The sequence below is a fragment of the Mastigoproctus giganteus genome, chromosome 6 (assembly GCF_048544385.1).
Source record: "Mastigoproctus giganteus isolate SK-2022 chromosome 6, ASM4854438v1, whole genome shotgun sequence".
NCBI classification, from domain to species: domain Eukaryota; kingdom Metazoa; phylum Arthropoda; class Arachnida; order Uropygi; family Thelyphonidae; genus Mastigoproctus; species Mastigoproctus giganteus.
This window is the reverse complement of record NC_143580.1, coordinates 49,842,689-49,858,035: the sequence shown is the minus strand read 5'-3', so window position 1 is coordinate 49,858,035 and position 15,347 is coordinate 49,842,689. Positions and strand designations below refer to the sequence as shown.

The window sequence follows — 15,347 nt, the reverse complement described above, 5'->3', positions numbered from 1 at the left end:
GGGGAATATATTATGCAAAAAGGAAAGTTGGAACAGGACCAGGTATGTCTGCCAGGGGAGAAAGTTGATAACATTGAAGAGCAGATATCATCTTTTAAGGGTACAAAAGGTGATATTGTTGTACACATTGGCACTAATAACCTTAAGAGTAAGAGATCTGCAAATATACTTAACAAGTACAGGTCAATGCTCAAAAAAAGTTGGGAGTGAGGGTTAAATTTGAAAGTATCTGCAATTCTGCCTAGACACAATAGGAGGGAGTATATGATGAAAGCCTTGTCAATCAATTCGGCCCTGGGGAGAATGTGCAAAGCTTATGAGGTAGAATTTTTTTGCTAACAGGAAAGACTGCTTCTACAGGGATGGGATACACTTAAATAGAAAGGGTGCAAGAATATTCGCTGATGCTATCAAGGAATTGTCAGGTGGGTCAGAAAACTGCTAGCTTTGGGGGAGTCACAGACTAAAAGATTAACTGTAGCCACAGGCAGAGATGAAAGTGATTATTGCATTGCTTCTATTGTAATGAGCAGCAGCCTAGAGAGCAAGTTGCTGGGGATTTCAAGAGCTGCTGGGAATCATCATGGAACAAGTAAATACATGGGCTGTGTTTAGGTAACTAAGAGTAAGAACAGGTGCATGTATACTTGCATGTACACCAATGCTAGAAGTATAGTAAATAAATTTGATGAATATGAAGTGCTGATCAAGGCATTAGAGGCAGATATTGCTGGGATATCAGAGACATGGTGTCACACAGATATAACCAGTGCAGAATTTAAATTTGGGAGTACAATGTGTACAGAAAGGTTAGACAGGGTAGGAAGGGAGGAAGGGTTATGCTGTGAGTTAAGAAACATAAATCTAAGGAAGTGCATCCAGTTGACATTGGTGGATAGTGCAACATTGAGTGTGACATAAACACTGGGAAAGGGAAAATGAGAGTGGGAGTGTGTTATAGGCCTAATGACTCTGATCAGTACAATGAACAGTTGTGCAGAGAAACAGAGTGGGCCAGTATATCAGAATATCATTTAATGGGGGATTATACCTTTCTAGATATTGACAGGAACATGTGGATTTGTCACTCGTATGCTAGCAAGACTTCTGTGGATTTACTGAAGAAAATCCACATTATTTTCTACAGCAACGTGGTCGAGGGGCAACCAGAGGGAGTAATACTATTGATCTGATTATCAGCAGTGATTATTCATGCATTAGGAATTTGCAGACACTACTTGGTGACAGCGATCACAGTGTACTGATGTGGGAATTACATAAAGATGAAACTACCATCAAGGGTAAAGGGAACAGTTTTTGTTTTCATAAAGGTGACTACAGTGACTACAGTGTCTCAGGGTGTTTTTAAACTCTATACAGTGGGATCAACTGATGACATTACCAACAGTGAATTATAAATGGGAAGCCTTCATAGACTTAATCTTGGAGGCTACTAGACTTTTGATTTCAACTAAGAAATACTGTTCAAGATTCAGGTCTAAATGGATGTCAGATGAATTAATGAGGTTTGTGGCAGAGAAGAAAAATGCATGGGATGGATATAAATTATCAGGCGACACAGAAGCCTGCGGCACATATAAAATAGTCTGTAATCAAGTCAAAAAGGCAGGCAAAAGCAGATTACGAGAAATCTTTGGCAAAAGATGCAAAGAAGAACAGCAAAGGGTTCTTTACTTATGCAAACCTAGAAGGAAAGGGATGAATCAGATTGGTTCACTTAACATAGATGGTTTGACTATTGATGATCCTGCTCAAGTAGCTGATAAACTGAATGAGTATTTTGAATCTACATTCACACATGAGAAGTTATTCAAGGAGGGAATACCAGAAATTTATCAAACTCTAACAGGGAGCTAAGTGATTCTGTAATAACTGAGAGTAAAGTGGAGGAGAAATTGTTGAAGTTAAACATAAAAAAGCACCTAAAGCAGATGGAATCTATCCAGTTATATTGAAGGAGGCATCAAGGGAAGTAAACAAACCCTTAGCCATAATTATGGGAGCATTCTTAGAGTCAGGGGAGGTCCCCATGGACTGGAGATGTGCAAATGAATCACAAAATCACAAAGAGTGTGCAAAGGGTGAAACAAATAATTATAGACCTGTTAATTTAACTTCTGTTCCGGGGAAAATAATAATCGAGTCACTGGTTAAAGAGGTGATACAAGATCACCTAGATAAGACTGTAGTAATAGTTCAGACACAGCATGGGTTTGCTAAGGGCAGGTGTTGTCTGACCAATTTGACTGGACACTATAATGTGGTTGCAAAGGAACTGAAGGCAAAAAATAACTTTGATATCATATACTCAGATTTCTGGAAAGCTTTTGATAATGTTGCATATGGAAGATTGCAGTACAAATTGGAAAGGTATGGCATTTAGGGAAAGTTGCTGCAATGGATAAAGGGATGGTTGAGTGGGAGGCAGCAGAGAGTGGTAATAAATGGACACTGCTCTACATGGACTAATGTTACTGGTGGAGTCCCCCATGCTGGGGGACTCCACTAGTAACATGACAGCTCATGCTGGGCCCATTGTTGTTTTGTGTATTTATCAATGATATCCATGAATGTATATGAGGATTAAAGTTCACGTTTGCAGATGATACAAAGGTTGGCAGGGTTGTTAATGATAATAAAACAGTATGCTAGTGCAATAGGATCTAGAAAAGTTGAACAGATGGCTGAGAAATGGCAACTGAATTTTAACATTGACAAATACAAAGTAATGCATATGGGTAGCAGTAACCCAAGAGAAACATACCTACTGTGTGGTACTACACTCGGGGAGGTGGAGAATGAAAAAGACCTGGGGGTAATTGTGCAGTCAGATATGAAGTTCTCTGAGCAGTGCAGACGGGCTGCCAGAGCAGGTCATGGAGTTTTGTCAATGATATATAGGAATTTTGCTGGCAGAGACATGGAGGTGATTATCCCTTTGTATAAGGCAATGGTCAGGCCACACCTTGAGTACTGCATACAGGTCTGGAAGCCTCATTTTAGGAAGGATGTAGAGTTGCTAGAACAAGTACAGAGAAGCACAACAAATTTGTGAGAGGAACAAAGGAGTGTGCTTACCAAGAAAAGCTTAAGTTCTGCAAGTTGCAGCATCTGGAGACTAGGTACCTGCGAGGTGATCTGATTGAGTTGTATAAGGCCAAAAGTGGTTTGAGCAGGCTCAATGCTGTTGGGATACTTCTGCTTGCTCAGATTAAGAACCTGAGGGGGCATAGATTGAAACTGAGGAAAGACAGTTGTAGAATAGATGTGTGGAAGTTGCCTTTAGCCAGCGGGCAGTTGATTGCTGGAACAGACTTCCATCTGTTGTTTTTGTGGAAGTTGATAGCTTAAATAAATTTAAGGCTGAACAAGACAAACATTTGGAGTGACTGAATGGGTGAAATGGGAAAGGTTTTTTTTTTTTTTTTTTTTTGTTTGGTTGATGCTGTATAAGCTTGCTTTCTTGCATCATATGCCTCAACTAATGCTAATGCTAATTTACAAATCAATGAACAGCTCCAGTCAATCCATTGTTCTACTTCATTTGCACTTATTTTTGGAACAGTACCACTTAATTTCTTTACATAACTCATTATATCAATAAGCTTAGCAGTTTTAAAAGAATACTTCAAATTCATGAAAATCAGTATCACAAGTCTCATCAATGAACATCATCACCAAAAAAATATTGTGCTAACACTGCTTGGAATAATATCAGAATATTATTTCAAGAATGTGCTATATGCCACACTTCTTCCTTCAATGTGACAAACTCATTAGTTTTCTCATCAATTCTACATTTAAAATCTCTGATTATGCCCAGATCCATTGGCTGGATGAAAGATGTACAATTTGGTGGAAAATACATAAATTCAGTGGACACTGATAAGGTTTCTGCTCATGGATTTGCCATACAGTTATCACGCAACAACAAGATTTTTGTATGACGAGAAAGCCAATGTTCTCAGTATTTTCCCTGGCTTCGGGGAAAGAAAAATGGTGATTAAACTAATCACTAAGTGATGATTTGTAGTAATTAATAATCACAATAAATGAGTAGTGGAAAATACATAATAAATCTATTGTAAATTGACATAACTTCTGCTCATGGCTGAGCCATGCGGTTACCAAGGAACAACAAGATTCCTGTATTATCAGAAATCCAAGATTCTTGTTATGTTTCCTGGCCTTGGGCAAAAACAATGATTAAGATCTCTTTAGTGATCTACATACATCTATTCACTCAAGAAATTAAAGAAAATATTTAATACTCTTGAAAGCACTGGATTTTGCACTCTTTCCTATCACAAGAAGCTTGCACTCATGTGTACCTGCAGCATTAGAACACATTAATACTGTTATCTGTTTATTTCTCTTCCTCTACCCCCCTTTCTGAACTCCTTCAAGCCTGATGGTGATGTTTCATCATTAGAAACTACAGAATGCCATGGGAGATGATGGCAAAAAAAACCTATATAATCAACATTACTGATTACTGTAAACTAAGGTTATGTTGTTCGCACCATTTTCAAGAAATCACAGTTCCTATTCCTATGCAGCTACATGATCACAAAACTTGTTTTTTTTGCCAGAAACTTTTGAGATGGCAAATTCCATGACACTTTTTGAAACAATGAAACAGAATAACCACAGTCATTATGTGTCTTCTCTCTCAACTGATGCAACCATCATAAAATACTATCTAAATCATTCTAATGTGATTCTTTTCTTTGAGCAATGCTTGAAACAGAGTCGGCAAAAAAAAAAATTAACTTGGCAAACACTTGCAAAGTTCAGACACACTGACACCATAATCATTAAAAAACCTTCACTTTTTGTTAGATGGCAAGAACATTTATTTTTCTTTTCATTTCACTACCACTTTACTTGGCTTCAAGAACTTTTAGACACATTTGCTTCCTTCTTTTAATTTTCATTATAGGAATGATCAATAATTTTGGTACTTGGATCTTTTTCTTGGTTGAAATTTTGGAAAAACAATATCTTATACTTCAATAATAATAAATAAATAAATAAATAAATAAATACAGGGGCAAAAGTTGATGACGTTGTAGAGCGGATATTATCTTTTAAGGGCACAAAAGGTGATATTGTTGTACACGTTAGCATTAATGATATTAAGAGTAGGAGTCCAACAGAATTACTTAACAAGGACAGGTCACTGTTGAAAAAAAGCCGTGAATTAGGGTTGAATTTGAAAGTGTCTGCAATTCTACCCGGACACGATAGGAGGGAGTATATGATGAGAGCCTTGTCAATCAATTCGGCCCTGGAAAGATTCTACCCCTTGTGCAAGGCTCAAGAGGTGGAATTTTTTTCAGCCTGGTCTGTACTTGTTAACACGAGAAACTGCTTCTACAGGGATGGGATACACTTAAATAGAAAGGGCGCAAGAATATTTGCTGATGCTATCGAGGCAGTGTTAAGTGGGTTGGAAAACTGCTAGCTTGGGGGGGGGATACAAGGACTAATAGATTAACAGTAGCCACTGGCAGAGGTGAAAATGATTCTTCACTGCTTCTATCGGAATGAGCAGCAGCCTGGAAAACAGGATGCAGTGTATTTCAGAGACTGCTGAGAGTCATTGCAGTACAAGTAAGCACATAGGTTGTGTTAGGGTAGCTAAGAATAGAAACAGGTGCATGTGTACTTGATGTACACCAATGCTAAGATTTTGGTAAATAAATTTGATGAATTTGAGGTATTTCTCAGAATATCAAAGACAGATATTGTTGGGATATCAGAGACATGGTGTCACACAGATATAAGGAATGCAGAACTGGAATTTGGGGAGTACAATGTGAACAGGAATAATAGACAGGATAGGAAGGGGGGAGGGGTTATGCTATTAGTTAAGAAACACATAAAATCTAAGGAAGTGAAGCCAATCGACATTGCTGGACAGTGCAGTCTCAAGTCAGTTTGGTGTGACATAAGCATTGGGAGGTCAAAACTGAGAGTGGGAGTGTGTTATAGGCTAATGACTTTGGTGAGTATAATAAGAAACTGTACAAGGAAATAGAGTGGGCTAGTATATCAGAGAGTCTTATAATGGGGGATTTTAATTTCCCAGATATTGACTGGTATTTGTGGGTTGGTCACTCACACTCTAGCAAGGCTTTTCTGGATTTATTGGAAGATTGTTTTCTACATCAGCATGTTTCAGGGGGGGGGGGGCAACTAGAGGGAGCAATACTCTTGATCTGATTATCAGTAGTGATTCTTCATGCATTAAGAATCTGCAGATAAAGGAACCACTAGGTGGCAATAATTACAGTGTGCTGAAGAGAGATTTACTCAAAGAGGTAACTACCATCTGGGGTAAAGGGAAGGGTTTTTGCTTTCATAAAGGCGACTACGGTGGTCTGACACAGCATTTAAATTCTATAAGATAGGGCCAACTGATGATGTTACCAACAGCAAATTCAAAATGGGAAGCATTCAAAGAATTTATCTTGGAAGCTACTAGGCTTTACATACCAACTAAGAAATACTGTTAAAGGTTTAGGCCTAAATGGATGTGAGATGAACTAATGAGACATATGGCAGAGAACAAACATGTATGGGATACATATAAATTAATGGGTGACATGGAAGCCTATGATAGATATAAGCTGGTCTGTAACCAAGTCACAAAGGAGATTAGGCAGACAAAGGCAGATTATGAGAAATCCTTGGCAAAGGATGCAAAGAAAAACAGAAAAGAGTTCTTTACCTTACTCTGGAAGGAAAGGGGTGAATCAGATTGGTCCACTGGATATTGATGGTTCAACTGTTGATGATGCTGCTCAGGTGGATAACAAACTAAATGAGTATTTTGCATCTACATTCACCCATGAGGAGTTATTCAGGGAGGGAAATGCCAGAAGTGAGTTAAAATCTGACAGTGAACTAGATGATTTTGTAACCACTGAGTGGAAAGTGGAGAAGAAATTGTTGAAGATAAACATAAAAAGGCGCCCGGAGTGGATGGGATCTATCTAGTTATATTAAAGGAGGCAGCAAAGGAAGTAAGCAAACCCTTAGCCATAATTATGAGAGCTTCTTTGGACTCTGGGGAGGTACCCATGGACTGGAGATGTGCAAATGTGACCACAATTCACAAAGGAAGATCATACGGCGACACAAGTAATTATAGACCTGTTAGTTTAACTTCTGTTCCAGGAAAATTAATGGAGGCATTGGTTAAAAAAGCACTGCAGGATCATCTAGAGAAGACTTCAGTTATAGCTAGGACCCAGCATGGTTTTGTTAAGGAAAATTCTTGCCTGACCAATTCGATTGGATACTATGATATGGTCAAAAAGGAACTGGATGCAGAGAATAACTTTGATATCGTATATTTGGATCTTAGAAAGGCTTTTGATACTGTTGCACAAGGAAGACTGCTGAACGAATTGGAGCAGTGCTATGGATAAAGTGATGGTTGAGTGGGAGAAGACAAGAGAGTGGTAATCAATGGACACTGCTCATCGTGGACTAATGTTATTAATGGAGTTCCTCAGGGTTCAGTGTTGGGTCCATTGTTGTTTTCTGTATTTATAAATGATATCAATGATGGTACATCAAGCTAATGTCCAAGTTTGCAGATGATACGAAGGTTGGCAGGGTTGTTAAGGACACTACTGACGCTATGCTCCTGCAACAGGATCTGGAAAGGTTGAGGAGATGGGCTGAGAGGTGGCAAATGAAGTTTACCATTGACAAATGTAAAGTACTATATATGGGAAGCAGCAACCCCAGAGCAACGTATCAACTCTGTGGTACTACACTGACAGTGGTAGAGAATGAAAAGGACCTGGGGGTTATTGTGCAGACAGATATGAAGTTCACTGAGCAGTGCAGACATGCTGCAAGAGTAGCTCATGGTGTATTGTCAATGATATACAGGAATTTTTCTAGCAGGAATAAGGAGATGATTATTCCCTTGTATAAGGCAATGGTCAGGCCACACCTTGAGTACTGTATTCAGGTCTGGAGGCCTCGTTTTAAGAAGGATGTAGAGGTGTTGGAACGAGTACAAAGAAGGGCAACAAGATTAGTGAATGGAAAAAAGGGTTGCTCTTACGAAGAAAGGCTTAAATTTTGCAAATTACAGTGTCTGGAGACTAGGCACCTGCGAGGTGATCTGATCGAGGTGTATAAAGCTTTGAATGGTTTGAGCATGCTCAATGCTGATGGGATTCTTCCTCCTGCTCAGAATAATCACCTGAGAGGGCATAAATTCAAATTGAGAAAAGACAGGTGTAGGATAGATGTGTGGAAGTTTGCCTTTAGCCAGTGGGTAGTTGGTTGGTGGATCCATCCTTTGTTGTGGAAGTTGATAGCCTAAATAAATTTAAGGCTGAGCTGGGCAGGTATTTGGAACGAACAGAGGGGTGAAATGGGAGTGGGTTTTTTTTTTTTTTTTTTGGGTGATGCTGCATAAGGTGCTTTCTTGCATCATATGCCTCTACTAATACTGATGCTGCATGAGCTTGCTCTCTTGCATCATATGCCTCTACTAATGTGCTAATTACTAGGGTTTGGGTTTTCATGTATTATCATATTCATTTTTCATTTACATAAAGGCATGAAACTTTGTGTGTCCGTGTTGCATGGTCTGAGGATTGTAAAGAAGCATGTTTATAATTTCATATTTCATCATATTTTACACATTAGGTCATAATTTCAAAAAATATATGAAATATCATATTTTACACTTGTTGACATAAAACTTTCATATTTCATCTTACGATAATCGACAAATTGATTTAAAATATATTTCGAAAATACCATGGGAATTTTCATTTAATCATTTCACATTCCAGCGTGGGCAGGAACGAGCGGTTAAATACCAAAGTTATTTTTATTGGCTCTTTAGTCACTCACAATGACACCGTAATGTAATTTTGGCTTTAATTTAAAACTTTACTTCACTTTTCGCCTTATACTGAGTTCAACGAATTATTCGTTCAACTTATTTTATACAGTAGAAACTTCAGCTGTTGGTGAAATGAAGCCAAAATCGAGCAAAACTGAGCTTCTTAGAAAATGGATTTCTTTTGTAGAAGAGTATGAGTCTAAAGACCAAATGGATGGAAAAATAATATATTGCAATGCGTGCAATAAAGTGGTACAGAAATTAATTAATATATATAATATTGGTGTAGATACACCATAGATAACTCTTAAAGAACTATGATAGTTGCTTGAAAGGCATCATTTCGTCCGTATCTCATATTGGGTTCTTCATTCACAACGAGTTGCCCATGTATTGCACTACCTTGAATAAGTAATGCTTCATGAATAGAGAAGATTATTGTTACTTATTCTCAGTAAGTACCATCACCCAGACAGCACCATTTCAAAGCTAGTTGGCTTTTCATTGGTGGATGGTGGTAAGACAAGTAACAACAGTCTTCTCTATTAGTGAGGCGTTACTTATTCGAGGTAGTAGTGGCATGTGATGCAAGAAAGCAAATGTATGAGCTTATGCAGCATCAGCCAAAAAAAAAAAAAAAAATTACAAAACAATCTCCTCTGAATATTTGTCCAGTTCTTCCTTAAATTTATTTAAGCAATCAACTTTCACAATGACAGATGGAAGTTTGTTCCAGCAATTAACCACCCGCTGGCTAAAGGCAAATTTCCGCACATCTATTCTACATCTGTCCTTCCTCAATTTCAATTTATGCCCCCTTAGATTCGTAATCTGAACAACTGGAAGAATCCCATCAGAATTCAGCGTGCTCAACTCATTCAAGGCCTTATGTGCCTCAATCAGATCACCTCACAGGTGCCTAGTTTCCAGCTGCTGCAATTTGCAGAACTTAAGCCTCTCCTGGTAAGAGGATCCCTTCATTCCCCTCACCAACCTTGTTGCCCTTCTCTGCACACGCTCAAGCAAATCTACATCTGTCCTAAAATGAGGCCTCCAGACCTGCACGCAGTACTCAAGGCGTGACCTGACCATTGCCTTATACAGAGGGACAATCACCTACTTTTCCCTGCTAGCAAAATTCCTGTATATCATTGACAATACCCCATGACCTGCCTTGGCAGCCTGTCTGCATTGCTCAGAAAACTTCATATCTGACTGCACAATTACTCCCAGGTCTTTTTCATTTTCTACCACCTTAAGTGTAGTACCACACAGTTGGTACGTTTCTCTAACATATTGTAACATACATTACAGTACGTTTCCATGTATTGCACTACATGGGCAACTCGTTTTGAAGGAAGTGCACAATATGAGATACAGACAAAATGATGCCGTTCACACTACTATTGTAGTTGTTCTTTAAGAGTTATGTATGGTGTATCTACACCAATATTATGTAGAATTTTAAACTCTTAAATATTATGCCTTGTTGCATTTTGTTTATTTAAGTAAATTAATTACCTGGTAATAGATCTATTATAATTTTTATTTTTGGATGCTTTGATATATGGACATTCCAAATTTAATGCTTGTGCATATTTAATTTTTTCATATAAATCAGAAAATAATAATAATTTTTATAAATAATCTTATATAAATACATCTTTAAGGTTCTGGGCACAAAAGTATCCCAATTAGAAGAGCAAATCGTTACTGCTTTGCATGAAGCGAACATAAGGAGAAGGAGAATTTCAGGGCTGCTTGCTGCAGAAAACCAAAAAACACCAGATCCATTCTTTGCCAATTTATGCCAAACAATGGTTGCTGCAAACATTCCTTGGAACAAAGTGAACAATCCGATCTTCAAAAGCTTCTTGGAAAAATACTGCTCCCGAAAAATTCCTGATGAATCAACATTATGGAAAAATTAATTTGAGGACTGCTATAAATCAGTATGCTCTCTGATTTTATTAAATAATTTATTATTAATAAAATCCAAAAGACTGAATGCTGTATAGGCTATATTTTAATTAATTAATTTATTTATTTACTTATTACTTGCAGTGTCTAAACAATATTCAGGAAGATATTGGAAGCAGCTGTGTGTTGGGTTCAGTTGATGAAACCACAGATTGTGAAGGATATAGCTAATTTTATTGTTGGAAAGCTTGATTCAGATGAACCATCTAAATCGTAACTCCTTACATCAAAGGTTCTGGATAAAACTAATCATGCAACTGTTGCTAGATTCACATTTCGCAGTGATGCATCTGTATCATGGCAGCCAGTGCCATATTGCCATTTTTGAATAAAGTCCCTCTGTACTGTTTTGTTTCCGTTGTTGTGTCAGTGTTGTTTCCTTCATCATTTCTGTACTTCATGAGGTTCCTTTGGTATGCTTTTCACATATGCAAAATTTCCCAAGTTTTAGAGGATATGGCCATTAATCATTAATTAATCAATCATCATTAATTTTGCCCCGATCACATCGTGTGATGTTGAGAGGTCTTTCTCTGCTTACAAGCGAATATTAGCAGATGACAGAAGGAAATTAACTCCAAAACATTTGGAGTGGATACAGGTATCACAATGCGATGGAAAGTACTTAGCAACTTAAGTGTTAGTAGCCTAGTACCTTAGTACCTTAGTACCCTAGTACCTTATATTATCATTTATACGGTAAGTAAAGGTAAATTATTTACTCATATTTAAGGTCATATTTAGTTAAATTTAATGACATATTTTCAAAATGTTTTGACATTTTTAAGGTCATAAAAATCCAAACCCTACTAATTACACATATGAATTGATCATTTAAGGTATCTGGTTGTACCCCAAGTTACAGTAGTAGCAGTAGTTTAAAACCAACCACTGGCTCTCTTTGGATATATGAAAGAATATTAATCTTTAATATCAAAATTCTCACTAATTTTAATTAATTATAATTAAATGTAGTTCTAATTAATAGAAATAAGTATACACAGTGAAATTATGCAATATAGAAATGTACCAAGTTATCTGATACTGAAGATTCCTTCTGCTGCAGTATTTCCACTGTTCGAGTTAAGACTCCACACTCTGCTTTCAGTTCAGCCATCTCCTGTCGTTTCTTTTTATACACAGTACTTTTACTTCTCAATTTGTTCACATATCTTTTGAACTAAAGAAAAATATAAACAAATATTACTACACACACACACATATGTATACATTAATTTTAGTAAAATCAGCTTAAGTAGTAGTATTAATACTAGAAGTAATGGCAAATGATGCAAGAAAGCAAACTTAAACACTATCAACCAAAAAAAAAAAAAAAAACACACACAGTTCACTCATCTGTACTCTCCAAGAATTTGTCTGGTTCTTCCTGAATCCACTTCTACAACAAAAGATTGAAGCATGTTTCAACAATCAACCACCCGAAGGCATACTTCACACATCTATCCTGCAACCATCCTTCCTCAATTTGAATTTATGCCAAATCATGTGTGTAGTCTCAGCAAGTAGAAGAATGCCATTAACATTCAGCTTACTCAATCCACTCAAGGCTTTAAACACCCCAATAAGATCTCCCCTCAGGTGCCTAGTCTTGAGATTTACAGAACTGAAGCCTTTCTAGGTAAGAGTACCCATTTTTGTTCCCTTTACCAGTCTGGTTTCTCTTTTCTGCACCCATTTCAGCAGATATACATCATTCCTAAAGTGACGCCTCCCAAACTGTATACTGTAGTCGAGATGCAGCCTAACCATGGCCTTATACAAAGGGATAATCACCTCCTTATCTTTGCTAGCAAAGTTTCTGTACATCATTGACAAAACCCCGTGTTTGTTTGTATTGAGGTTTAATGGCGCATGGACTACGGGGGGGGTCATAATGCGCCAGTGACAAAACCCCGTGTGCTGTCCTGGCAGCATGTCTGCACTGCTCAAAGAATTTCATGTCTGACTACACAATTACCCCACTTCTTTTTCATTCTCCACTACCCTGAGCATAGTACCACACAGTTGTTATTTGGTTTTTAGGAGCATTAGCAACTAAGGCCATATTGCTCCGGTGCAGTGGTCATTTCCGCATCCTCTGTATTTGGTGGTGACGAGCTCGAACCCCGGTCTAATCAAGAAGCGTGTGCTACGCACTGCTGCTCCTTCCCACCTGGCTACGGAGGCGCCACACAGTTGATAAGTTACTCTGGGTTTACTGCTACTCATATGTGATACCTTGCATTTGTCAATATTAAACTTCAACTGCCATTTCTCAGCCCATCGACCCAATTTTCCTAGATCTTTTTGCAATACCTCACACTGATGACTGTCGTTAACCACCCTGCCAACCTTTGTATCATCTGCAATCTTAGACAAAAAGCTTGATATACTTTCATAAATACTGAATAATGAAATAATGGGGGCAGCACTGAACCCTGGAGAACTCCACTAATAACATTAGTCCACAAGCACAATTGATAACTACTCTCTATCTTCTTCCACTTAACCATCCCTTTATCCATAGCAGTAATTTGTCCTTAATGCCAGATTGCTCCATTTTGTACAGCAGTCTTTTATGTGCAACAGTACCAAAATATTTCCTGAAATCCAAGTATATGATGTCAAAATTATTTTTTGCATCCAGTTCCTTGGTCACTGCATCATACTAACCTACCAGCTTGGTTAGACAAGACTGCCCCTTGAAAAAATCCATGCTGTGATTGCAGTATAATTGTGTATATCCAAATAGTCCTGCATTACTTCTTTAACTAGTGATTCCATTATTTTCCATGGAACAGATGTTAAGCAATGGGTCTGTAATTACTCATGTCACCTTTGGATCCCCTGACATACCATATGAACTGGCATACCTTATGAAATGCTTCACTAATGACCAAAGTGGTCAATGCTAGGATTACAACTGAATAGTTGTAATCCTAGCTTGCTTTAAGCCATTTTCAATCCATCACATAACAAACAATAAATACAAGGGCTTACCAAACCCTCCTGTGATCTTCAGACACTTGAATATCTTTTGACTTCTTTTCTTGAAGAAAACATCATCTTGAATGAGTCCATCTGCCATTTACGAATTATATAGTACAGGTCAACATAGAAAAAAGTCAAGAGTTAGGGTTAAATTTGAAAGTGTCTGCAATTATGCCTAGACACAATAGGAGAGAGCATATGATGAAAGCTTTATCAATCAATTCTGCCCTAGAAAGACAGTGCAAGTCTCATAGGGCAAAATTTTTCTCAGCATGGTCTGTGCTTGTTAACAGGAGAGACTGCTTCTACAGAGATGGGATACATTTAAATAGAAAGGGTGCAAGAATATTTGCTGATGCTATCAAGGGAGAGTTAGGTGGGTCAGAAAACTGCTAGCATGGGGGGGAGTTCACAGAATAATATATTAACAGTAGCCACAGGAAGAGGTGAAAGTGATTATTGCACCGCTTCTATTGGAATGAGCAGCAGTGGGGAAAGCAAGTTGCTGTGGACTTCAAGAACTGTTGGGAGTCATCATGGAACAAGTAAATACATGGTCTGTGTTAGAGTAACTATGAGTAAGAACAGGTGCATGTACACCAATGCTAGGAGTATAGTAAATAAATTTGATGAATTTGAAGTGCTGGTCAAGACACCAAAGGCAGATATAATTAGGATATCAGAGATGTGGTGCCACACAGAGATAAGGTATGCAGAATTGAAATTTGGGGAGTACAATGTATACAGAAGGGATAAGAAAGTAGGAGGAGTTGTTATGCTGTTAGTTAAGAAACACATAAAACTTAAGGTAGTACATCATGTTGACATGGATGGACAGTGCAATGCTGAGTCAGTTTGGTGTGACATAAGCACTGGGAAAGCAAAAAAAAAAAAAGAGTAGGAGTGTGTTATGAGCCTAATGACTCTGATGAATACAATGAACAACTGTACAGAGAAATAGAGTGGGCTAGTAAATCAATGTCTTATAATGGGGGGAGATTTTAACTTCCCAGATATTGACTGGAACTTGTGGGTTGGACACTTGCACACTAGCAAGACTTTTGTGGATTTAATGGATGATTGTTCAACAGGCAACCAGAAGGAGTAATACTCTTGATCTGATAATCCGCAGTGATTACTCATGCATTAAGAATTTTGCAGATAAAAGAACCACTAAGTGCCAATGATCACAAAAAGTGCCAATGATCACAGTGTATTGATGTAGGATTTACTTAAAGATGTAACACCATAAGAGGTAAAGAGAAGATTTTTTGCTTTCGTTAAGTTGATTGCAGGGGCCTCAGACAAATTTCAAAGAAATGCATGGGATGCATATAAATTATCAAGCGACACTGAAACCTATGGTAGACATAAACTAGTCTGTAATCTAGACACAAAGAAGGTTAGACAAACGAAGACAGAATACATGAAATCTTTGGCAAAGGATGTAAAGAAAAACAGCAGAGACTTC

At 37.8% G+C, this 15,347-nt stretch overlaps 1 protein-coding gene across 1 annotated transcript in view; it reads right to left on the bottom strand.

Moving 5' to 3' along the window:
- LOC150084233 (intraflagellar transport protein 81 homolog) overlaps positions 1 to 15,347 on the bottom strand; it is a 224,292-nt gene that overhangs the window by 73,207 nt on the left and 135,738 nt on the right. Inside the window, exon 11 of the mRNA XM_090375125.1 lies at positions 11,916 to 12,065. Coding sequence (XP_090231251.1) covers positions 11,916 to 12,065 — 150 coding nt within the window. The remainder of the gene's footprint in view (positions 1 to 11,915; positions 12,066 to 15,347) is intronic.